At 62.9% G+C, this 24422-nt stretch overlaps 2 protein-coding genes across 5 annotated transcripts; both read right to left on the bottom strand.

Moving 5' to 3' along the window:
- Positions 1 to 3564: 3564 nt before the first annotated feature.
- Positions 3565 to 4623, bottom strand: OVCA2 (OVCA2 serine hydrolase domain containing). The gene has a single exon (XM_054209954.1). It carries the CDS (start codon positions 4621 to 4623, stop codon positions 3616 to 3618), a length of 1008 nt encoding a protein of 335 aa, XP_054065929.1. The 3' UTR covers positions 3565 to 3615.
- A 69-nt stretch (positions 4624 to 4692) lies between these two features.
- Positions 4693 to 24195, bottom strand: DPH1 (diphthamide biosynthesis 1). Of its 4 annotated transcripts, none has more exons than XM_054209950.1 (12): positions 24147 to 24195; positions 23298 to 23450; positions 20775 to 20838; positions 12575 to 12696; positions 10627 to 10781; positions 9848 to 9969; positions 8474 to 8542; positions 7065 to 7221; positions 6003 to 6103; positions 5601 to 5679; positions 5237 to 5368; positions 4693 to 4830 (listed from the first exon to the last, which is right to left on the bottom strand). In XM_054209950.1, the coding sequence occupies exons 1-12, from the start codon at positions 24193 to 24195 to the stop codon at positions 4756 to 4758; spliced, it is 1278 nt and encodes a 425-aa protein (XP_054065925.1). In that variant the 3' UTR covers positions 4693 to 4755. The 4 variants fall into 4 exon arrangements, with proteins under 4 accessions (XP_054065925.1, XP_054065927.1, XP_054065924.1 ...); XM_054209952.1 differs by having other exon boundaries at positions 24090 to 24151; XM_054209949.1 differs by lacking the exon at positions 24147 to 24195 and having other exon boundaries at positions 23298 to 24017.
- Between the last annotated feature and the right edge of the window lie 227 nt (positions 24196 to 24422).

Raw genomic sequence — 24422 nt, forward strand, 5'->3', positions numbered from 1 at the left:
AGAGAGGCCATCCAGCTCCCGTGCTCCTCCTCAGCACGGAGATGATGGCAGTGCCGGGGAGGAACGCGGTGGTGCCGGGGAGGAACGCGGTGCCTGCCATGGCCGAGCCGTTATTTGCCATTTCTACGGCAGGACGGTGCCCAGCGGGGCACAGGCACAGCACAAACGCTGCCGTACCTCATCCTCGCTCCCGGCACTTCGGCGAGCATCCCTGCACATGGCCGGGAGGGTGGGAAGGTTCTTCCTTGGGGTCCTCCAGCAACCCCACAGAGCCCCACGGCTGAGGACTGGGCTCCCCCCCCAGGGGCTCCCCCCGCCCGGGATTTCTCCACGCATCCTTGTGAGAGCACGTGGCTCGAAAAAACAGCTTCTGGCGGATGCCTGTGACCCACTCCCGGCTTCACCAAGGAGCACCCGTGACTTGCTGGCACCCTGGGAATTTGGGGTGGGCCAGGGGGGGCTGAGCCGGCGAGGCTGGCGGGGGGGCGCAGGGAGAGGTGCCCCACGAAAGGCAGGGCAGCCGCCCGCCCCCCCGGCCGCCCGCACACGCTGTCGCTGCCATCTGACAGCTCTTGGCGAAAATGGCCTTTTGTGATTCAGCCGTGTTTATCCCAGCCCGCGGCCCGGCCCAGCGTGGGTTTCCATGGAAAACTTCCATCCAAAACAAGGAGAGAAGGAGCTACAGCGGGAGTGACTCAGCCACAACTGGAAGCTTCTGCGGGTAAAGCGGGGAGGACGGGGTGGGGGGGGGCTGTTCCCAATGGCTCGGTCCCGCTCTGGCAACGGGGCCTGGGGATGGCCCCCAGCTCTCCCCTGCCCGGGGGAGCCCCCGTGACTCAGGGGGAGCCACGTTATCTGTGAAACACGTCACCTTCCCCGAGCATCCCCCTCCCTGCACCGGGCCCCGCTGGTGGGGACAGGGGGAGGAAGAGCGTGAGATGAGTAAGGCTCAAATCCCAGCAAGATCCGCACCCAATGCCAGGCTTGGCGGGACGGCGGGACTTTTTTCCAGCGCTGCCCACGGGAGCCGGTGCCCGGCGAGCCCAGCGCGGGCGGCTGGCAGGGTGGGCAGCGGAGGAGGGCCTGAATCAGCAGCGGCGCAGGGAGAAGGGGTGCGGGGAGCTGGGGAGGGGGTGGTGGGTGTTTGCGGGGAGGCGGCAGCAGCGCTGGCAGCGTCTCTGCCCGTGCTGGTCCTCTCCCGCCTTCCCTGGGACACCGGGAGAGGGCGGGGGGCAGAGCAAAGCTGTGCTCAGGGCAGGCTCCTGGCAAGCGCAGCCACTGGGGCTGGCACTGGGGGCACGCAGGGGGCTCCCACTGCTGTGCTGGGGGACAGAAAGCCCCCCCCCGCCAAAACACCCAGGCTCCCAGTGCCGCTGGGTAACACCGGTGGCCGTCCCCAGGTCACTTGTCCCCCAGGCCAACATCACAGCTGCATCACCCTCCCAGCAACCGCCACACACTGTTCTGGGGGAAAACCCAGCTCCTCTGGGCCATGCGGGGTAGGGGAAGAGGAAACTCCCCCGCCTCCAGCCACCACGCTGAGCGAGGGCGAGGACCTCGGTCAGTCTGGTCTCCGGGCTCACCCCCACGGGCAGGCGATGAAGGCACCTGCGACCCGAGATCAGCTCTGGATCTGCGAGAGGTGGGCAGGGGCCGGCGCAAAGGCGTCTGGCCGGTGGAGAAGCAGGCGCAGAACAGGATTCCTGGGATAAACCCCTCCATCCAGCAGGGACAGCCGGTGATGCCCACAGGAGCCGCTTCCCTCCTCCCATCACACCAGGGGCCAAGCACCACCTTCCTCCGCCGCTCACACAGGCGCCTCCAGCAGCTGCGGGGCGTGTTAATTTGTTTTTATTAATTTGTTTAAACCCAGTGCAGGAGCCATCTTTTCACACACGCTGGCAAGAGGAGGCAGGTACCGTAGCACCCCGGCTCGGGTCACCCATCCCTCAATGCCCCTCCACCAACCCGCCCCAAAGGAGCTTCCTGCGGAGCCGGCGCCGTTCTGCTCACTCACCGCACGCCTGGGCTCCTTCTCCCTTCACAACATCAGCGAGCTGCGGAGGTGGCTCCCCCTGGGAGCGGGGAGATGCCGGCCGGCGGCTGCGGGGCCGCAGTGCGGGCTGCCGGTGAGCAGACATGGCTGCAGTGCCTCCTCCGCACCGTCCCGCGGAGCCGCTGGGGCCAGAGTGGGGGAGATGCTGCGCCAGGAGACCACCGCAGCGAGCGTGTAGCTCTACGATAATTAAACAGCTAACGAATGGCGGGTAGGCGAAGCCCTGTCTGCCACCACCAAGGGCTGAGGTGGGGGGAACGGCAGAGACAAAGGCCCTGCTGCTTTGTCACGGTGGGCTGCTGCGTTCGGCCTCGCAGCCTCAAGCTGTGTCCCTCCCCCCCAAAAAAACGGCCTCTGGTGTCCCCAACGCAGTGACAGACACCCCACACCTTCACATCGCAGGCAGCACAGAGGTGACACAGCCCACCTGGTGCCGCTCCGTGAGGTGGCAAAGCCACCCAAGCCCCGCCAGCCCCCCAGGAGTGAGGCCAGCCCAGGGCTGGGCTGCAGGGAAACCAGCCGCATCCTCCCACCATGCTGCCGGTAACCGGCAAGAAACCGGAGGGCAAAACTCACAGGTGCGGGAACCACTCATTTCTGCCACATTGCTTTTAACCCGCGGCAGCTCCCAGGCCTGTTCCTGGCTAAGGGAACATGAGAAGTGCTTCTGTCCCCACTCCTGCGCCACAGTGTCCTCCGTCCCTCGCAACACCGGCCCCGCGCTGCCCCGCTGCTCCCCAGGTCCCAGCACTGCACAAGAAGGGGGCAAACTGAGAAGTTTCATCCTATTTCTCTCTTGTACCAACTTTATCGTGCTGTACCCCCAAAGAAAGCTGTGCTTAGAGAAGCCCTGTGAGCCCGGCAACTCTGGGCTGCAGACTGGAAAGCCCAGCCTGCCCCAGCAGCGGTCAAGCAGGACACCTGTAATTGTAACAGCAATAAAGATTTCCACGTGCTTCTGGAAAATGTCAGAGCCAAAAACGTAGTGACAAATTTTTCTTGTTCACAAATGCACTTTCTACAGAGGAAGATACAAAAGCCTCGCAACACACGCACACTGAACCAGCAGACACCCCGTTTTGGAAGCGAACACCAGCCCTGGCACTGCCAGAGATAAGAGGTTTTTCTAGACCCAGACCAGCTGGAAGGTTGGCTTAATAGCTTTCACCAGCAATAATAAAAAACACAAACCTTTGGGGTACAAGCGCTGCAGGAGCTGTGTGCTCTGCAGACGTTTCCTGTGGCCAAGCTAAGGGACCCCAATTTTGAAGAGCTATTCAAGTCTCTGAAAATACCCCAGACACACAGAACAGCGTCACCCTCCTGTCCTCAAACCCTTCACCGTCATACGCACACACCCACATATCCAACAAAGCTGCAGACAAAAAAAGAAAGGAAGATAACGAAGAACCATTTAGCCTGGCCCTGGGTTGACACTGCGCTGTGAGCTGATGAGGACTCTCTGGCCCCTCTGGAAGGCACGGAAACACAGGGATGTTTCACCAGGATGGCAGGCTGCATGTGGCTCGCTGGAGCCCCGTTTATTACAGAGACTGTTATCAAATGGCCCCAGCCCCCGGGGGCTCAGCCTGGCCCTGTCCGGGGCAGAATTGGTCCAAAAAGTCCAGGTAGGCCTTCTTCTGGGGCGCAGCTGCAGGGACGAAGTGCCCGCCGGGGTGGGTGAGGACAACAGGCTCCACAAAGTGCTGGGCCAGCTCCCTGCTGAGGGGGGCAGCGATGACAGCGTCGGCATCGCCCACGACGTGCAGCGTGGGCAGGGCAATGGGTTCCCGGTAGAAGTGGCTGTGGGCCGGGGCGCGGCTGGCGAAGCCGGCCACCAGGATGGCGAAGGCCACGGGGAAGCGGGGGTCGCCGCGGGCCCGCAGGGCGCACACCATGGCGGCCAGCGCCGCGCCCTGGCTGAAGCCCAGCAGCCCGTCAAAAGGCCCGTGCTCCGCCAGCGCCGCCGCCACGGCCGACAGCGACTCCTCCAGCCCCGCCGGAGCCTCCGCCACCTCCCCCGCCTCAAAGGTGCCGGGCCCGGAGAACCACCAGCCGCGGGGGGGGTCGTCCCCATCGTCGTCCTCGCCGCCGCCGGGCACGGGATGCGGGGCGTTGACGGCCACCAGCTCTGCGCGGCCACGCAGGGCCTTGCGCAGCGCGCCGGTGCGCTGGTGGAAGCGGCGCTCGCTCTGCCGGTAGCCGTGCAGCCCCAGCAGCCGCAGCGGCCGCCCCCCCCGACATGGCGCCCGCCGCCACCGGAAGTCGAGAGAGCCGCTTCCGGCTGGGTCCCCCTCCTTCCCGCCGAAACACAGCGCGCTCATTGGACGGGACGGACAGCGGGGCGGGGCCGCTCTGGGCTGAGCGCCAGCGCGCCCCCTGGCGGCGGGAGGCCGCGGCGCGGGGAGCGGGGCCGCCCCGGGAGGGGACCCCCGGTGCCACCGGGAGCTGCCGGGGACACAGCCTGCGGCACGGCCTGGCCTTGCAGGGAGGCAGGCCTCGCGGGATCCGGTCCGGGTGTGGCGGGCAGCGGTGTCATGGAGGGACGGAGGGGGGGGTGCCCTCATTCATCCCGGCGCCGGCACCGGGAGGCCCCGGTGGTGCTTACCCTCGGGGGGAGAGGGGGTGGCGGCGCCTCCCGCCTGTATCCACGCCGGGTCCTGGAGGGTGGCGGCAGCAGGACGGGGTGCAGGCTGCGCTCAGGAGGCTGCTGTGCCCCCGGTGCTCGGCCTCTCCTCACCCTCCGCCGGGGTGGGGGGCGCGGGCGGCGTCCCCTGCAGTGGAGAGACAAGGGGGGGTCAGGATGGGGCCCCCAGCCGCCGCCTGACCTGCGATGAGCCTGCCCGTGCTCAGCCCACAGCACCCCACGGGGCATGGCTGGGGGGATCCCCCCTCCCAGAGAGGACCCGGGCTAAGCAGGTGCTCGCCCCGGTGAGGGCTGGCTCGCATATCCCCCCCCAACCCCCGGCGGGGCTGGCACCGGGCCTGTTACCGTTCACCGGGAACGAAGCCACAGGGTGGCGCTTTGGGCACGCGGCACAGTACGGCTCCGGGAGCTCAGCCTGCGCCAACGCTCACAGCACCCGTCCCCGCCACCCCGCACGGCCACCAAGAGCGAAGGGACGGAGTGGGGACCCGCTGCCCCCGTGACACCCCACCGCCCCGGGACACGCTGCCCACCTGGGCCGTCCGGCTGTGGCGCGGGGGCTGTGTGCTGGCGTGGTTCACTGTCCATGGCCCCAGGGACTGGCTGGCGTAGAAGTCCATGGGGTACGGCTGCTGCCACTCGATGTCCCGGAGAGCCACCGTGGCCTGCGGAGGGGAAAAGGAGCTGAAGCCAGAGGAAGCTCACGGCACCGGGAATCCAACTGGTTTCCCAAGAGACTGGAAATCCCAGCGGCACACCCGGACACAGATGGGGATGCTGCCCGGCTGCAGGGACGTCCCTGTCCTGGCAGCTCGCAGCCCCACAGCTCTGCGGGAGGCTCTGGGGCGCCACCCCACGCCAGGGCTGGTCCCCCCAAAACGGGAGAGGGGTGCTCACCTCGTAGGGTGTCAGCAGCGGCTTGCTGAAGGCTTCTCCCCAGTCAATGGAGAGCCGGGGACAGGCTACCTGCACCCACCTGGAAGGGAAACACGCAGCGATGGATGGCGATGAGCGTTTTGGGAAGACCAAGCCACAGTGAAGCCCCCCAGCAGCGCCCCCGGGAAGGAAGTGGAGCGGGCAGGGAGCAAGGTCTCTACTGTGATGGAGCCACCCTGCCAAGGACAGCCATGTCCCCACCCCACCCTGGGGACACAGCACGTGCAGGGGTGCACAGTGCCAGCCCAGGTGACAACAGGACGGATGTGACAGCTTCCAGAAGGAATTGGAGGCCCAGAGAGGGATGGGGCACCCTGGGGGACCACGGCATGGAGGGGCGAGCAGGGGGTCAGCAGCACTCACGCGTCCACGTCAGGGAAGAGCCGCAGCTTGCTGGGGAAGATCTCGGACAGCAGCACCCGCACGAAGGGCCGGCCCAGGGCACGGAGACGTGACTCCAGGTGCTGCAGGGGAACAGGCAGCCAGGGCAGTTGGGGGCGCCCAGATACATGCCCCCCACAAGCCCCCCAAGCCCTGCCCACAGCCCCTTCCCAGCCACCAGACCCTCTGTGGGTCCCAGCTCTGCCCCACGGCCACGTCCCCTCGGCAGTTGCGGGCCAAGTGCAGTGATGGGGACCGTGGCCGTGGCTCCAGCTCGAGCCTGGCTCTCCCCAGCGCATGCCTCAGCCTAATGAAGTAATTACCGCTCAATGACAACAATCTGTTCTCGTTAGCGGCTGCCTTCCCTGGGATGCCCGCCTGCCACGGGCTGGCCACAGCCAGAGGCTACGGGATGAGGAGAGGAGCCCAGGAGGGACCAGGGACGTCCTTGTCCTTGTCCCCCACTCCCTGGGGCGGCAGTGAGACAGCGGCTGCCGGGACCTCACCACCCAGCTCTGCCTACTGGTCCTTGCACTGCCCCAAATCTCACCTGCGGCTCCCCAAAAATTTCTGGGTGTGAGTGGGGCCGCTGTAGTCAGGGCACCCCAATCCCGTGGGGCAGGACATCGCGGTTCCGCTCCCCTCACCCGGCCGGGGGGCAGAAAGCACCAGCACAGTAACTGAGTGGGGACAGTGAACCCAATCGGAAGTTCATCCAATTAAAACAAACCCAGGGAATTAATTGCCAAGCTCCCCGTGCAGGGGGGGGTCTCCGAGGCCAGCCAGCTTTCCCCAGCAAGGGGCAGGTTTAATGAGTCCTTGTCCGGCCTCCCTCATCCGCTGCTAATTGCCCTGCCTGCTCAGCTCGGGGGCACGCAGAGCCTGGCCAGTGGCAACCGATGGGCTGCCAGCGGTGCCCAGTCCACCCTTGACCCGGTAGCGAGGCCACTGTGCCGATGGTGGCACCGTTCACAAGTCCTCCCCGCCCCTGCCCAGGAGCGGCGCCTGGTGGCCAGGCAGGGGCCACGGGGAGGGGGCCGGTACCTGCAGGATGCCGGGGGAGCCCTGGCGCCCCAACGTGCCCAAGATGAGTCCCCAGCAGCGGGCGCCGGCAGCGGTGGCGATGGCATCCTGCCGAGCGCGGCGCATGCGCTCGTGGCCGTAGTGCTCCTGGGAGAAGACCTTGCTGTAGGGATCGTACCTGCGAAACAGAGCCAGGCTCACACGCACCCCGTCACCCTGCTCCTCCCTCGTCAGCACTAATTGCCTCCCACAGCATGTCTTTCCCCCACCCCAGCCAAGGCAGGGCCCAGCCGGCTATTCAGGGCACAGAGAGGGGACAAGGACAGGGATAAGGCAGGTGTCCCACCGCAGCCCCCCAACACCTGGCGCAGCCTGGGCCATGCGCTCGGCTCCACGTTCAGCTCCCCTCTGCCCCGGCTCATCAATTATGAAGAAATCTTTGATTTGTTGCTTTGTTTGACGAGGAGAATTTTAATCAAATCCCGCTCGGGTTTCGGCAGCTTCCCCAGCGCTATAAACCTGACGCGCGCCTCCCGTTAGTAACAAACGACCTACTAAGAAATTCAGATTTCGCCAAATGGGCCCAGCCTTTCGCTTTTGATATTTCATCTGCTTTCAGCGGCCTCATCATCGCGCTTTATGGCCTCTGCCTGCAGCAGCCGGGCTTTAATGGCTGCACCTCCATGAGCTTTCACAGGTACTTGTCAAAATGTTTATATTCAGCCGGAGTAAATGGCTGGCGTTCATCTCCCCGCCACACCTCTTCACCCGCCCCGCGGCCCCTCGCCTGCCTGAGCCCGCTGCAGACAGCTGCCTGCCCAGCCCCGGGGCGAGGGGTGCTCCGGGGGTGCGTGGTGGTCCCCGGCGGTCTGGGGTGCTCCCCACCGTGGGGTTGTTGGGTATAAGAGCGGGTGCCCGTGGACTGCCCACATAGAATCATAGAATTGCTGAGGTTGGAAGGGACCTTTAAGATCATCAAGTCCAACCTTTAACCTACCCTGACAAAAGCCACTTCTAAACCATGTCCCTGAGTGCCCCATCTACCCTTTTTTTAAACACCTCCAGGGATGGTGAATCCACCACCTCCCTGGGCAGCCTATTCCAATGTTTAATAACCCTTTCAGTGAAAAAATGTTTCCTAATATCCAATCTAAACCTCCCCTGACGTAACTTGAACCCGTTTCCTCTCCTCCTATCACTTGTCACCAGGGAGAAGAGGTCAGCCCCCATCTCTCTACAACCTCCTTTCAGGTAGTTGTAGAGGGTGATAAGGTCTCCCCTCAGCCTCCTCTTCTCCAGGCTAAACAACCCCAGCTCCCTCAGTCGTTCTTCATAAGGTTTGTCCTCCAGACCCCTCACCAGCTTTGTAGTCCTTACAGGGCTACACACTTACAGGCAGGTTCTCCCCCCCGCCTCCAGGTTGTCCATACCTGTAGGCGGGTATCCCCGGGTTAGCGATCATGATGGACTCCAGGTGGAAGCGCCCGTCGCCCAAATATCTGCCAGGAAGGAAGGGAGAGCTACGGCACACAGGAAAGGGCAGTGCCCATCCGTCTGCCCACCCGTTTCCCAAGCCGCAGTGCACTGAGATGCCGGAAGCCTGAGCTCCCGTGCCAGGATCGGGGAGCAGCGGGCACGGCTGGGGCCCCCCCATCCCCGTGCAGCGCCCCCCTGGCACACCGGGAAGGGGGAGGCGGTCATGCTCAGGGCGAGGAGGGATGTCCACGCCAGCGCAGGGCAGCCAGGAGCTGCTCCATCTCAACGGCTGGTTCTAGACGTTGCTGCTTCCATTTCTAATCGGATTTCAAGTCAGCAATTACATTTCAAAGCCTTTCATTCAGCTGCCCTAATGGAGTGAGGGCTTGGAAAATGAATTCAGACTTAAAACTTGACTAGATTTTGCCCTTAATTGGAGAATGACATTTTGGGAGATCAAAGCTAATTTGTCTGCAAAAGTTAGCCCCAGAGACGGGCAAAAGAAGAAAATAATAACGCGGGGAGGACGCAGGTACACTGGCTGCGTGCACCTGCGCGGGCGGCCGGTCGGTACCGCACCGCAGCTCCTCCGGCAGCGGGAAGGACTCGCTCTCACCGAGGCAGTGCCAGTCCGGCCGCCCCTGCCTGCTCCTGATGCCCTTGGGGAGAGATGGAAAGCAGCGCCTCTTCCCTGGCCCCACTGCGACTCAGGGTGAAGCCGGAGCCCCCAGCATGCCCCTGTCCAGGCAACTGTGAGCCCGGCTTCCCGCACAGCCATGCTGGAAAAGTGCCGGTGCCGTTGGCTCCTGGCAGGATGGGCGAGAAGGGGCTCGGTGGAGCCCGAACCCACACCCGGGCTCCCCGGCTCCCCCCAAGGGTGGGGTCCTTGTATTTATTTATTCTGCAGCGCACTGTATTCACAGTACATTAAGCATTTCCATTACCTAAAATAATTAGGTGATAGGAAGCGAAGTGCTCCCTCTAATTTGCTGTCCTTAAATAAAATTAATGTTGCTGTGATGTTGGGCCCCGGCCATTTGTCTTTTCCAATTATCCACCCGCCCTTCCATCTATTATCTATTCTGATATACGACTCAATTATTTCCTCTGCGCTACGAGCACACGCCACTCCGAGCAGTGCGGGGAGCTGGAGGTGGCCCATCCCAGCCCGCGGACATCCCCCTGCCACCCCCCAGCACCATCCCACGGCTGGGCAGGGGGTACAGGCTCCACTGCCTGCCCTGACATTTACAGAGCAGCTCCCGGGGGAGCCAGGGAGGGGCAGGCTGGGGCAGGCAGGAGGGTTCTGGAGGACCCCGGGTACTTACACAATGGCATCTGTGTCCTGGGCGAGCTGGGGCGACGTGCAGCCTAGGATCTCCCCTGGGGATAGCGGCTTGCACTGGGGCACACACACCTTGTACTGGGAGCGCAGCTCCTGCGATGCTGCCTGCAGGAGACATGGGGTCAGCTGGCCAGCAGGGACAGACAGTGGCACGGCGCGTGGCCGAGGTCCCGGCATTGATGGAGACCCCTGGGGGATACCCCGGCCCTGGCAGTCCCAGCTCCATGGGGCACCAGCATCACCGAGGGTAACGGCCCGCACAGCCGAGATGCTCAGCCGAGATGCTCATCGAGGCTCAGACAATGTATCAATTAAAAGACAAGGGAAAATGCTTAACGCTTCAATAGCCCCATGTTTAGATAGACATGGCTCAAGAGGCTCATTCATCTCCTCCTGTCCTGCCCAGCCGGCCGTTCAGGGGCAGACAGACAGACCTGCCGGAGCTTCCCCTGCCGCTGCCAGCACTGCATCAAAATGCCAAGAGCTCCACTGCCTGCCCTGACATTTACAGAGCAGCTCCCGGGGGAGCCAGGGAGGGGTGCCGCCATGAAACATTGATCAGAGTTATTATAAAGTACTTGATCAACATTACGGCAGCAGCATATTATCGCAGCGACTCATCAGAGGGGAACCGTCACCATCAGCACCCCGGGGCAGCCGCTCCAGCCCTGGAGCAGGGTCAGGGAGGGATCGAGCCAAGGCCAAGGCTGGGGGAGGCACAAGCCCCATCCCACCCCCCACTGCCGGGGGTCTCCCTCTCACCTGGACGGTGGAGACGAACTGGATGGTGCTGACGAGGGCCAGGGAGGTGCCCGCTGCAAAGTTGAAGCGAATGGTCTCGAGGAAATGGGATGTGTCGATCTTGATGTCCACGAACACGTAGAGCATCTTCAGCCCCTGTGTGGCGTCGATGGGAACTGGTGAGAGGAAGAGAGAGGGTGTGAGTGCAGGGTACAACCAGGGCTCCGGTGAGCTTCCAGCTGCTGCCACACGCAGCTGGGGGATAAAGCATGTTGGCAGTGCTCCCTGCGCTCCAACTGCCCCCATGTGGGCAGGCCATGGTGTGCCACCCCTCTGCCCATGCTGGCACCCCGGGCAGGGAGTGCAGATGGGAGCCGCAGAGAGCACCCGCTCATTTCTCTCCAGATAATGGCAGCCTGGGGAATCAATGAACACAAATCTAATTACCCCCAGTGCTAAGAAGCCTGTGTCACCACGATTAAGTGAATAATTAAAGTACACAGAGTCCACATCGATCCACAGCTCTGTGTTCACTTCCCATTTTGGTGCTCTTCACCTGATCACAATTAAGTGCAAATTACTCCCTCCCGCAGGGCACGTGGGGCCAGGAGGGAGAGGGCAAGCGCCTGTGTGCTACGCCAGGATGCGCCCTGCCATCAGCCACGGGGCTCCCCGTCACGGCGGCTGCACTGAGCTGGTTCCAGCAGCACCGTGGGCAGTCCAAAAGGAGCCCAGCACCCCCTCAGAACCCTGCAGGCACCCCAGGGTGCCCGCAACCCATCCAGTCCAGTGCAGGCAGGGACCACGTGGCCATGGGCCACGGATGGTGGCAGGGCTGGTGAGAGGCAGCCTGGCAATGTCTGCCTGTCCCTGCAGGGAGCAGGTCCAGAAGATGTGATTCCCGTCCCCCGGAGCATCCCGGCTCTCACACCAGTGTGCTCCCGAGCACTGCTGGATACAGCCCCTTCCTCCCCTTGCCTCTGTTCATTCATGTAATAGCAGGCTACAAACCAGGGGTTTTATACTCCCTGTTCCAGTGGTGCCCATAACCCTCTTTCCGTAACAAAGCACCTAGCACAGATATTTATCACCGCAAACACTCACGCCGACGTGGCTTTCGGGACAGAGTTCTCAACTGGGGAGTCAATATTTCATACGGAGCCTGACGCAATTCTTCAAACACATCTATATGGCCCCATAAACATCCAGGAGGGCTGCCGGATGCCGGGAGCGCGGCGGTAATGGCAGAAATGCACGTGCCTGCTGCTCACTACGGCAATTCTTCCGATCCACCTTAAAACCCAGAGCGTCTTATTGTTATTTTTGGGCTGATTCCATCCTGGGTGGACTTCAAAGTTAGCAGCATCTGGGACAGCAGCACAGTTTCCATGGCAACTGGATCCAGAGTACCGTCCGCCTGGGGAGCACACAGCCTCCTCCTCCCTTCCCCGCCCAGCCTGTGCTGCACCCGAAAAGCCGCCTTCCCTGGCCCCACGCTGGCCCCTGGGCGAGCGGGACCCCCAGGCCATCTCTCCCCTCCATCGCCGCTCCCAAATTCCCCCCAAAGCCCGCCACTACGGGGTGGGGGGTGAGAGCAGCCCCGTCCCCATCGGTGGCTTCTGGGTGAGTGGAGCCCTGCCAAGCCACGGTCCCGTTGCTCTGCTCTTGGGCACAGGGCTGCGATTTTGGACGCTGCGGTGGCGCGTGGCTGAGCAGGACAAGCACGCCCTGCTGCCCCCAAAATTCTGCCCACAGGCAGCTGCTCAGCCAGCCTGGCCCCATCCAAAGCCTGCAACTGAAGCTGGAGAACAGAAATCCCTTTGGGAAGGGATTAGCCCTTGGCACTAAGTCTCCGAGCTGGCATCGAGCGGGGCGGGAGCCACTTGGCACAGCATGGTGGCAGCAGCACAGCCTCTGCAGTGCCACGCGTGCCCGCCTTGGCAGTGCCCCGGGGCCGAGTGTCACCTACTCAAGCAGCTGTGTCCGTAGTGCACCAAGAAGTCAGCGCCCAGGGCCCGGGCCGTGTAGTCATCCACGCAGCATGCGCCGTAGGTCACGTCGCCCATCACCACTGCCTCTGCGTCCGTGAACCTGCGGGGAGGCACAACAGTGAGGGTCACGGCTGGCTGCTGTCATCGCAGCCCACGTCCTGTCCCCCAGCTCTGTGGCACGCCGCTACCGGGGGACCCTGCGCTGCCATCGAGCCCCTCGCCACGCGCCAAAGAGGACGAGCACTGGCTACTCTCCGAGATGTCAACATGATTAAGCTGGAGAGCGGTAATCCGCCTCTTCAATTGGGTAAAGCTGTTTGCAATTCAGCGGATTATCTGCTCATCAAACAATACGCTGCCAGCTTCCTAATGCTCCAGCGGGGAGAGGAGCAGAGGGAGACCCGGCGCAGCGTGGTGCCATCGCTCCTGCCAGCCGGTCCCAGGGACCAGAGCCACCAGGATTGGCAGAACACCCACCCCGGCACCCCCAGCCGTGCCAGCCAGGCTGGCTGAGCCATGATACCACCGCGCCCGGGCACTGTGTGAGCCAGTGCACCCAGCCCGTGCCTGGCTGCGTCACCGCGGGTGCCAGTTTGGCCAAGCTGGGTGTGCTCCAGGAGCAGCTGGTGCTTAGGTGGCACTTGGCAAGGGAAAGTACCGAGCGAATGCTGGCACCCATCCCTGCTCTGTCACCCTGGCACTCCAGCCCAAGCCCATCTAGCACCCACCAGCCTGCAGAGGGGCACACACCGGCACCAGACAGAAAAGCCGGGGCTCTGGCATCATTTAAAGGTGCCACCTTTGTGGGTATTTTATTGCACCATTTCGGGGGATTATTAGCTTGGCTGCCTTCCCAGGGAGCTGCCGTAGTAGTTTACGGATGAAAGCAGGTATCGCGATGACAAAGCCCCACGCCTGGAGGAGCTGCTTAAACCAGATGCTAATTCCTAATTTATGTGGAGGTCAAGCCGGCGGCTGTAGCTCGGTGCCAGTGGGGTCCCCCCTGCCGCTGGCACGGGGCTCGGGTGAAGGGGCCGGGAAGGCAGGCACCCTGGCACAGTGTCACCCCCCACTGGCACCGGGTGCTGGCTGGGGGCCAGGGTCCCGCACGCTCCCCTCCGAGCGCCAGGCAGGGAGTGTTACGTCGGCGGCAAGAATAGAAATGGTGGGCAGAGCTGGGCAGATGGCAGAAGGTGGAGAAATGGTGGAGCGTGCTGAATATTAACAGCCCCAGCCCATCCGTCAGTGCCCGGGGAGGGGGACAGGGGAGCAGCTCAGCTGGATCATCCCCACAGAGGGGGCAAAGGCATCCCCACCTCCTGCATCCAGCCCAGGCATCTCCTGTTCCCCACAGTGTCCCAAGGGCTGGGGACATGGTTGGGGACCGTCAGAAGATGGACCAGGTCCCTGCTAGCACCCAAATCCCATGGTCCCTCACCGCCAGCATGGCCTGGACGGGAGGATGGCTCCTCCATTGCCTGCATGGCCACCCCATGGGGCTGGGGGCTGCCAGAGAAGGTTCGAGAAGGCTCTTCCCCACCCCCCTGAACCCCCAGCCCCCTCCTCTAATGAGAGGTGATGAGATGAACATGAATCAGACTCCACACATCTCAGCAAAAGTGGAAAATTATTCAGCTCCTTAAGATTCAGGACGGGGAGGTCTGACTCAGAGCGGCAGCCAGCGCCGCTTAATTTTTTATAGATTAAAATGTATGCAAATTGGCCCAAACCCCAGAGAAAGTCCCTGGGGGTGAAGAGCAAGAAAGTGAAATAGCAACGGCAGAGGGAGGGGGGCAGAGGCTGGCAGAGGTGCCCGTGGCCCCTGCCCGGCGTGCAGGGCTGCAGCCGGCAATACACGGCCACCGGCCCACGGGCAGGGAGAGAGTGGGCTGAGCCCTGCCCTGGCCACAGGGAACCGCCCCGCTCCGGCTGCAGGGAGCGGAGCCATGGCCGAGCAAGGAGTAGAGAGGCCGCAGAACGATGCCTGGTGAGGAGGGAGCCCAATGGTGCCGCCACTGTGGCTGGCGAGGCTGGAAGGGTGCCGGCAGCCCGGCAGCGCCAGCAGGACAGGCACAGAGGCACCAGGACGGCACACACCGGGGTCACCTGCGCCGGCTGGGCTGGACGGTCGAGCAGAGCAGCAATCATCTCCCGAGGCAAATCAAAGGCAAGCGCAGGGGCCTCCCCTTGATGTTTTAATCAGTTCGGTGTCGCCAGAGCCTTTCATCAAACTACAGAGGAAGGAAACGTCAATTAGCAGCCACCTGCCTCCGACGCGGGTCGGGAAGCTGCTCACTAACCAGACCGGACCGGGATGCAGGCGAGGGGCAGCCACGGGAACGTCCTTGCGAGTGTTTTGTGTCCCGTCAACTCATCACAGTGGCGGATGGGTCCCAGCGGCGTGCTGGCAGGGAGGATGCCGTGACGGGGCTGTCCCCACCCAGCGCCGAGCCGCTCACTACAGCTGGGAGCTCATGAATATTGAACACGTGGGGAGGTTATTCATCTTTTACGTCCCGCAAACCCCAGCTCATTCTGAAAAACCGCCCGGCCTTAGCATTTTTCTCATCTCCCCCCTAATTCATTATCTCCTCCTTTAAACAGATGGCTCCCGAAATCCCATTTATAAAGCGCCATGCTCAGCACTGGCAGGATGCACGGCCGACCAGGCCAGGTCCCGGCCCCAATCCCAACTGCCAGGACCCCTGGATCCTCCCAGCCCTGCTCTTCCCCAGCTAGTGTGGGACAGGGACAGAGGCGACAGCAGCCCAGGGACAAGTTTGGGGGCTGAAAACACTGGGACAGACAGGCACACACACAGGGCCGGCACGTCCCCAAGCATGGGATGGCTGCTCCTTGCCACCCGAGTGCAGGCACTGGGCTGGAGTGGCCCTGATTTATCCCAGCCCCTCGACAAATAAATGAGAGCATTTGCTGCTGGCAAGAGCGTGGGGTCCCTTGACGCCGTGGCAGCATGTGAATGATGCTGTGCTGGTCCTCACTCTGTGAAGCAGAGCCGCTCTCCCTGGCAGAGAGGAGCGCTCAGCCCCAGCATGTCGCCTGTGCCCGGATCCAGCAGCCCTTGGCAAGGAGGGGACTGCGGGGACTGGGCTGAGAGTGGCTGTCCCTGGCACTGCAGGGCTGCTGGAGGATGGAGCCGGCACCGAGAGTCTGGGGCATCCGTGTGTCCCGCTGGGGACAGGAACATGGAGCAGGCTGCTCCTTGCTTCACCATCACCATGCCTTGCCTGCGCACGGCCCGTCACAGGACGGTCACACTGTGACTTGGTGTCACCTCCCTGCTGGGAAACGCCTGGGGATAAGCAAGAGAGCTATGCCCTGCAAATACCCCACACCCTGTCCCCTGGGGGAAAGGCAGAGCCCCACCATCGCCCCACAAACCCTACACCCACTGCCTGCCCCACGGCACCCGAGCCCAGCCTATGCCAGGGAGAGGTGCCAGGGGGTGCCGCTGTCCCAGGGCGGGTATGGGGGCTGAGCGCCGCCCCGGCTGAGAACAATGTGCTTAATTAGCAGAGAAGCCCGTCACCAAGCCCCATTACCAGACTCCTAACTTCATTAGCACAGGAAGGCTGCACGTAATTAAAATAATGAGTTTGCAATTTTACTGCAAACGGCACTGGAAGAGCCCCACTGCAGATGGGCAATCACCACCTGCAGGCAGCACAGGGTCCCGCAGAGCATCTGCAAGTGGGTCGGGACAGGGAGAGGTGTGTGTCCCCGCAGCCCTTCCAAGAGCGACCATCTCCAGACGGGTCCCCTCCTCTGAGGGGACCTCCCTCTCTGTCCTCAAAATGGGTGCCAGGGCCAACCCCGTCCTCCCAGAGGGCATGTCCCGGAGGCACCCCAGCTTTGCTGGCCATGCAACTGCAAAAAAAACCCAACAAAGTAAGGCAAACCAAGGGCCCAGAGCATGGTGGTGGCAAAGCCACCACAGCCATCCTGCGCCCAGATGGTGCCTGTCCCCTCTTCCCCACAGCCTGGCCACGGTGCTGCCCATCAGCGTCAGCTCCCTGGGCTCCATGGGGACATGAGGAGGTGGCACGGGGTACGTGGCAGTGGGCACTGCACCTGCGCTGGCACATCCCAGCCCTGAGATGTGACAGCCCTAGAGACCCCACACACTCCCCCTGGCCTGGTTCCCCCCACACCGTCACCGCCTGGGCTGAGGTTTTAAACATCTCCAATGAAGTGAGAACTTCATTCTCCCTAATGATGCTGTTGTATGGTTAATGACGGTGATTAAATTCCCCTGCACAGTGTGCTGCACCGCGCTGCCAGCGCCTCCGGGTTGCACTTAGAGGACAGTGGGAGAAGGGAAGGCAGCACCGGACGGCAGAGCTACGGCACTGTGACGCTGAGGCCAGATCCTGGCCTGTGTTAGCGTCCCAGGATGGCCCTTTGGGACCTCCAGGTGATGCTGCCAGCCTCGCCATGGCACTCAGTGCCACATTGCTCAGTGGCGCATGGCAGACGCCTGGCCAGAGGACCCGGTGCCCTTGTCCTGCCCACCTGCTAGCCCCAGAGCGGACAGTCTTCATGGCACTGGGGACCTGCTGGGCACACCAGCCTTCAGGGGCTTTCTTGTCCTCACTATCAGAGCCACTGGCCATAGCAGGAGCCATAGTGGGGCATTTCAAGCCATGCCAGAGCTGCTGGGCTGTGTGCACGATGTTTAACTCTTTACTGCTCAAGCGGAGATGATTCAAGACCCTCTGTCACTCTGAAATGTCCTCGTACGCTGCTGGGCACGGGCACTGGGATGCTCTGCCTGCCCACAGAACTGCCTTGCACAGATGCTCAAAAGCCCTCAGGCCGTTCGTTGGGAGGTGGTAAGGCGGTGGCAGGGCAGCCTGCGCGGGTGTCAGGATGCCACTGGGCCCCCCCCCCACCATTGCATGTCCCTGCCACTGAGCCACGTCTGATTAGCAGGAGCCACTCGTCCCGTCGCGGCACGGGGAGACGGAGGGATTAGCAGCTGCGAAGCCTGACAGCCTACTTTATTAACAAGGAATCAAAAGCCCAGCTGAGAGCCCAGCTGATCCGTCTGCTCCAGCCCCGGCGGGGGGAGAGGAGGGATCCTCTCCTGGCTGAACCCCTCCGCACCAAGACGTTGGCACAGGGGACACTGCTGCCACCTCCCCGGCATGACAGCAGGTGGGTTGGGGGGCTACCCCCTCCCTGAGCCGCGGTCCGAGCTCCCCCCACGCTCGTCTCCACGCTGCCGCCCCCCAGCACGAGTTACCCTCCGCCGAATTACATCAGCCGTGACAAACGGAGCCAATTTGGAAGGTGCCGCGAGAGCGTCGTGATGCGTTTTCGGCAGCCCGCCGCCCCGCCAGCTCTGCCGACCCTGGCCCCGCCGCCTCCCCCCAGCCCAGCCGCTCTCCCCCAGCAACAGCTTCGATAATGACAAATCTATTAACGCTAATTAACTGGGCCTCACACCGGTCAATGCTGTAAGTGTGCTCTTGATTTCAAAGGCTCCAGGCTAAGTACCCCACCGGCCTTTCCGGAGGCAGTGGCAGTGACACTTTGGCTACATCTTCATCCCCGCAGCCCCCCGGGGCCCAGCAAACCCAAGTGCAATGCTGGGAAGCCTGGATGAGGTTCTGGGGGGTCCCTACCCCACAGCCCCCTCCCCTCCTTGCCCCCTCCGGGGCTCCCTGGGGGCCTGCTCACTCTCATATTGCAGTGGGGGACACAGTGACACCACCAGCCCCCTGCACCGGGACAGACCCACAGACAGCACAGCGTCCTCCCCAAGCCGCCCGCGCTGCGGCAAAGCAAAGCCGCGTCCCCTCTCTTGGCCCTCCCCAGCACTGTCAGGCCACAGTGCAAATATTGTATTAAATAGCAGCTCCAGCAGAAGGGACAAATATTCCAGCTGAGTGGCAGCAGACACGTCTCCAGTCGAGCCAGAACACACAGGGATGGGCACCATTGCCCCAGGGGCACCAGCCCCAGGTACAGCTCTACAGCCATTACCAGAGCGTGCAGAGGATGGGGAGCTCGCTGGCACCCCCAAGTCCCAACTCCCACCAGCAAGGGGAGGACAGGAGGCTCCAGGGATGGGCTGGGGAGAGGAGCTGCTTGCTGAGCGTTGCCCCCCTCAGTGGACGCAGGTATCCCCAGCATGCTCAGCCCTCGCATCCCCCCTGTCCCCAGTGGGAAGGGGACAGGCCACCCCGTGGCCAATGGTACACTGAGCCCTCACCCCAGCCTGGCTGCGGCAGCCACCGCCGGAGCACACGGCTGCTGTGATTCCCATCACGTCGGAGGCTCGTCCAGCCCCAGCGCCGGGTGAGTAGGGCCAGCAGGAGCGGCGGCCGAGCCACGATTCCACATTAATGCCAGCGATGAATATTAATAGCAGGAAGAGGCAGGCGCTAACGAGGCCACCTGCCGATTCACACCTCACTTACGGCAATGTAACCGGGTCCCAAGCGCGTCCCAGAGAGACCAGGGGCAGGGATGGGCTCACTCCTGCCCATGGCCACGATCCTGCAGCCGGCAGTGTTGGTACCTGGCACGGCCACCTCCTCAGTCAGAATCACGGACGGTACCCGGTGCTCCCGGCAAGGCACCGGTTTCTGGGTGCTGCGCAGTGGCAGCAAGGGAAGGATACGGCCCTCCTGCTCGGCCTCAAAGCCATCCCTCATCCAACCTCCAACCCACTGGTGCTGCCACGTCACTGCTCTTGGCCAGGCACCTCTCCCCACGCAGCACCCACCTCCCACCTCCTACCACCCATCTCCCACTAGCACCCCCCCCGTCCTGGCACTCAGCATCCCTCCTCAGCCCTGTGGAGCACCCCGGGCAGGAAGGGTGAGTCCAGCAGCGATGCCAGTACCCCAGCACCCACCAGCACCCCAGCATCCACCGGGAAGCAGGGCTTAAGGTTTCATTCAGATAAAAGAGCCCCTTAATCCGCTGCCTTTGAAGTCGGAGACATGAAAGCGGCTGGGTGCCAAAGCTGGAGAGGAGGCAGCTCCGCTTAAAGGGACAAGCCCACGCGGAGCCGCCCGCACTCGCACCCATCCCCTCTGCCCCCCGCACCCGTCCCCTGCCCACGCCAACCTTCCCACCACTCCCTTGCCCAGCCCGAGCGTGGGGCTGCCACGATCCCAGGAGGGAAACGATGGCAAAGCGGGGACAAAGCCCGCAGGCACGGTTGCCTTCCCATCTGGCACGGCGATGGCTGCTCGGCTAGCGGCGGCAGGGAGGCAAGCCTGTTCACCCCGGGAAGGCAGCTTACTAATGAGTGCCGCGACCCCTATGGCAGACGAGGCACACGGTGCTATTAGCACTAATTCACTGTGCGAAAACAGAGAGGAGCTAGGGAGGGGGCAGCCACAGCGAGGAGAAAGCTGGCGGGCGGGAAGGGAGGGAGGCGCACTCGGCGGTGAGATTATGGCCAATTTCTACAAGGTGCCTGCATCCACTGTGGCTGCAAAGCCCAGCTCATCTCTGGTACCTCTAATCTCACCTCCCAAGAGGCACAGAAAATCAGGAGCCACACGGAAGCAGGCACCCAGCAGAAGACGCTTGCCTTTGGGCCATCACCATGGCCTCAAGCATTGCCAGCTGGAGAAAAGCTGCCACCGAGCACCTCTGTGCTGCCCTGAGAATGGCACAGCCAGACCAAGAATGGAACAGCCAGACCGTGGCTGCAGAGGCAGGACGGGGCGTCCATTCACCGGTGGCTACAGCGAGCACACAGGCACCGAGCTGGTGTTCGACAGTTGTTGACACGGCTGCTCCCTGGGCCATCATCCCAGCTGAGATGGCCCCGACTTCTGAGATGGCCCGTGTCGGGCCCCGACACGCTGAGATTGTCAGAGCAGCAAGGGGAGAAGAAGCCATGTGGCAAGGGCTGGGCTATCGCCATGGCAGTCCCGGTCCCCAGGGCTGGCAGCACGTCCCTGCGACCTGCTCCAGGGCAGCAACGTCGCCTGCACCTGACCAGGCTGTGGCCAAGGTGTCCCTGCGAGAGCAGCCACACTGGAGGCCTCCACACCCCCCTCGGCAGTAGCCCTGGATCTCATCCTGCCCAGGCAGCCCCGTCCAGCGGCCACCCCATTCCTGGCAACAGCCCCCATCCCCTTGCCAGCCCCCGGAGCCGAGCAGGGAAGCACACAAAAGCCATCATCTTACCGCTCAACGATGTCTGCGATGGTGCAGGCGAACATGAGGAGCCCCTCTGGCATCTGCAGGGCCACTGGGAAGAGAAACAGCCCCAGGATTAGGAGAGAACTGGAAGGGACGCCCTGAAGCAGGGACCTGGGCACCAACCCCTGGGGCCAACGCATCCAGCTCAAGTGGCAGCTGCAGGAATGATCCTCCCCAAAAGAGCCAGAAACTGGCCAAAAATCCGTGTGGCTCTGGCAGCCGGGGTGCATGTGGTCCTGCCTCGGGCCATATCCATTCTCCCTGCTCATGCCTGGCCCCTGCGCACACACCTCATCCCTTTTTGAACCCGCTGACACTGCTGGTCTCTCCCGCTTCCCGCAGTAATGAGTTCCAGATTTTAATTATGTGCTGCACAGGAAAAGGTACTTTCTTCTGTTTATTTTAAACTCGCTCCTAATAATGTAAACGTATGCCCCTGGTTCTCCCAGTACAAAAAAAGAGTGAATAATCATCCCCTATTCAGCCTCTCCGCATCATTCACAATTCTATATCCCTCTATCATATCCCCCTTCGTTTGCCTCTTTTCCAGCTAAAGGATCTAAATCTGTTTAATCTCTCCTTGTATAGAAGCTGTTCCAAACCTTTGATCGTCCTCGCTGCCCTTCTCCACACCTCCTCTCCCTGCCTCTCTCCCCATTTTGGGAGGGTGGGCATCAACGACGCAGCATTGTGCCTAGCAGGAATTTATTCATCAACGAATTATGTTTCCCGGTTTGCTCCCTCCTCACAGCTCGGAACAATCCTTTTGCTTGTGCAGCCCAGCTGGGCCCCCCAGCGCCTGGGGTCCAGCCAGGAGTCCCCCATGGGTCCCCCCAGACTGCCCCTGGTGGGGAGGAGCAAGGACCACGCTGGGGGAGTTGAATGGAGGAGGCCCCATCAATCCCATTGTCGTTTCACCACCCGATCCCACTAAGACACCCCAGCTCCAGCAATATCTACCCAAATGTCCTCTCCAGGTCCCCCCTCCAATAGAAATCCCTGCGCTGCCAAGCCCAGCCTGCTGGCCAGCACGGTAAAGACCTGGCCCAAACTGGGCTAAACTCACCCCGCTCCAACCCGCAGGGCCCGAGGAAAGCTGCCTGCGCTCTGCCAGCCCCTGCCCGACCTGGCAGGGCTGGGCAGCTGAGGGTCCCAGCGTTCCCCAGCCCGTTTGGGACTGCCCTCCATCCCGGACTGCTGCCAACATGCAGACCTGCAAACAGTGAGAGGGCGGCAGGAGGCAGATGGGTCACTCTCTGCCAGCACTGCTCTATAGGGGCAGGGGTGACACCCCAGGCCCCCAAACCCCACAGCAGGCAGGGTGTAGGCAGGTCTGGTCGCAGCCCGGTGGGAGGCTGCGTTCCCCCAGCAACGAGCCCCTGGCTGGGCTCTGCATGCACAGATTTTTAAATCCCAGCACGGCTGGCTGGCTGATGGGCTCCGCTCCCAGCTCTAAAGCCTAAATCCCAGCCGCATATTTACATTTAATTAGGAGGTGCCAAGCAGCAAAACGCGGCAACAAAAGCCGGAGCGGCATGGCTGGGCAGTCTCAACATGTCCCAATGGGCAGCCCTGCATGGGCAGCCCTGCCTCCTGCATCGTAACTGGGCTGGACTGGGCAGCCCTGCAGCCTCCAGCCCCTCGGCATCGCAGCCAGGACTGGCTCAAGCAGCAGTTCACAGAATATCCCCCACGACGTGTGCCAGCTCCTCCCAGGCCCTGCCAGCTTGGTGGCAGCCAGCTGGGACATTCCCAGGTGGACGCAGCATTTCAAATCCATCTCTGCCCAGAAGCCCTGGCACCACACAGCCCTGTGAGCAGCCCCTGCCCACATGCAAAGACAGGGTGGGGACACTGGTGGCCACCTTTGTGGGGACAAAGAGGGAGGCTCCATGCCCTGATGCCTGTAGCTGATCACACACCGAGAGCCAGTCCGGCCACAGTGGGATGCGCACACCAGGGTGGGGGACAGCCCTGGCACCATCCCACAGCACCACAGCACCTGCTCCAGGGCCACCATGGCCGGTCCCCACCCCTCCAGGGCTACAGCAACTCCCCCAGGACCCCAAGGAAGGTTCAGACCAGGGAGTAGCATGGCCCAGCCCATTAGCCCCTCCAGCCCCCCCAAGCTGGGTGTCGTGGGGCTCTCCCTGCCTGGCTCTGGCAGCATGGCAAGAAAGCACAGGGAGAGAAGAGAGCAGCAGGGACCTGGCCAGCATCCCAGACACATCTCGCAGGCTGACAGGTCCACGCAGCTCAACCTGTCCTGTCCGATGTGATTATAATCCAGAGATACAGATCTATTAACCCCCCTCGAGGGGATGAAAGCTTGCCAAGGCAGAGCCTAAACACTCAGGGGCATGCCAGGCAGCTCAGCACCATCCTTCCCCCAGCCTCACCGGACCCGCACCCTGCCCCAAGTGGGTCCCCTCGCTGCCAGGGAGCTCAGTGGCACCAATCTGCCATTCTGCAGACCCAAAACCCCTTGTCCCCGGGGCCAGTGCTCACCCTTCTTGGCCTGAGCCTGCCGGATCCGCCAGACGGTCTTGGGGATCTCGAAGTTGTAGTTTCGGGGCAGAGCCTCTGCCGCCTCCCGCAGCTCCGCGTTACTGAGGATCTCCTCGGGGATCTGCTGCGCTGCTCGCCGCACAGGGCCTCGGACTGCGGGACAAACGGGCTGGCCTAAAGGAGCGACTGGGAGGGCAGCGCAACCCATGCCCCACAGGCTACTAGCATCCTCGCTGCCCTCATGCCACACTCGGGGACAAGCAGGCAGGAGAAAGGGGTGGGATTTTGCCCTTCTTGGTGGCACTCGCGGGGGGGAAACACCCTCTTTTTTTGCCCAGAAAACGCTGCTGTAACTATGTGAAACCCTCAAGTGGGACTGGCTCCCCCCAAACTAGGGGGACACCAGGCACAGCTCATCCACAAGCACCCCCGGGGCACCTTCGGTGAGGAGGGGGTGTCCCCCTCCTGTCCCATCAAGGGGATCCCGTTATTCGAAAGGGGGAAAACTCAACAGCAGCGGGTGAGCCAGGCCCGTCCCCGGGAGCTTCATCCTGAAGTCGGCCCCCGCCAGCAACCGCCCCCCTACAGCTCGGCGATGCCGGAGAGCGGCGGGGGAGTGACAGCAGGGGGATTATTCACTATTTCCAGCCCAACACCGGCACTCATGAGCCACCAAACCCTCCCCGCACAGCCCACGGTCGAACCGCCAAAGGGCCAGCTGGGCCGGGACAGTGGCGGGGGAGGCCGGGACGGTGGCGGAGCCACCGTCCCGGCCTCCCCCGATGAGCCGACCGAAATAGCACCCGGCACCGCCACCGGGAACTCAGCGTTGACCCGGCTTCGGCCCACCTGCGGCGGGCACCGGGACCGCGCTCCCGACCCTCACGGAGGCCGCCATGGCTCTGGGAGCACGTGAAGGCGGGAAGGCAGCACTAAGCGAACCCGGCGCTAGGCCAGAGCAGTCGCTGGACGAGAGATCGAGCGCGGGAGCGCGCCGCCGGGCCCCGACGGGACGGCCGGTGCAACGCGGCCCGGTGGGTCCCGGCAGGGTCCCGGTGTCCCTCTGGGTGTGCAGTGGGCTGTGCCAAGCGCTGCGATGTCGGGGCTGCTGCCCCCCCTTCCCCC

Source organism: Rissa tridactyla, chromosome 7 (genome assembly GCF_028500815.1).
Source record: "Rissa tridactyla isolate bRisTri1 chromosome 7, bRisTri1.patW.cur.20221130, whole genome shotgun sequence".
Classification (NCBI taxonomy): Eukaryota; Metazoa; Chordata; class Aves; order Charadriiformes; family Laridae; genus Rissa; species Rissa tridactyla.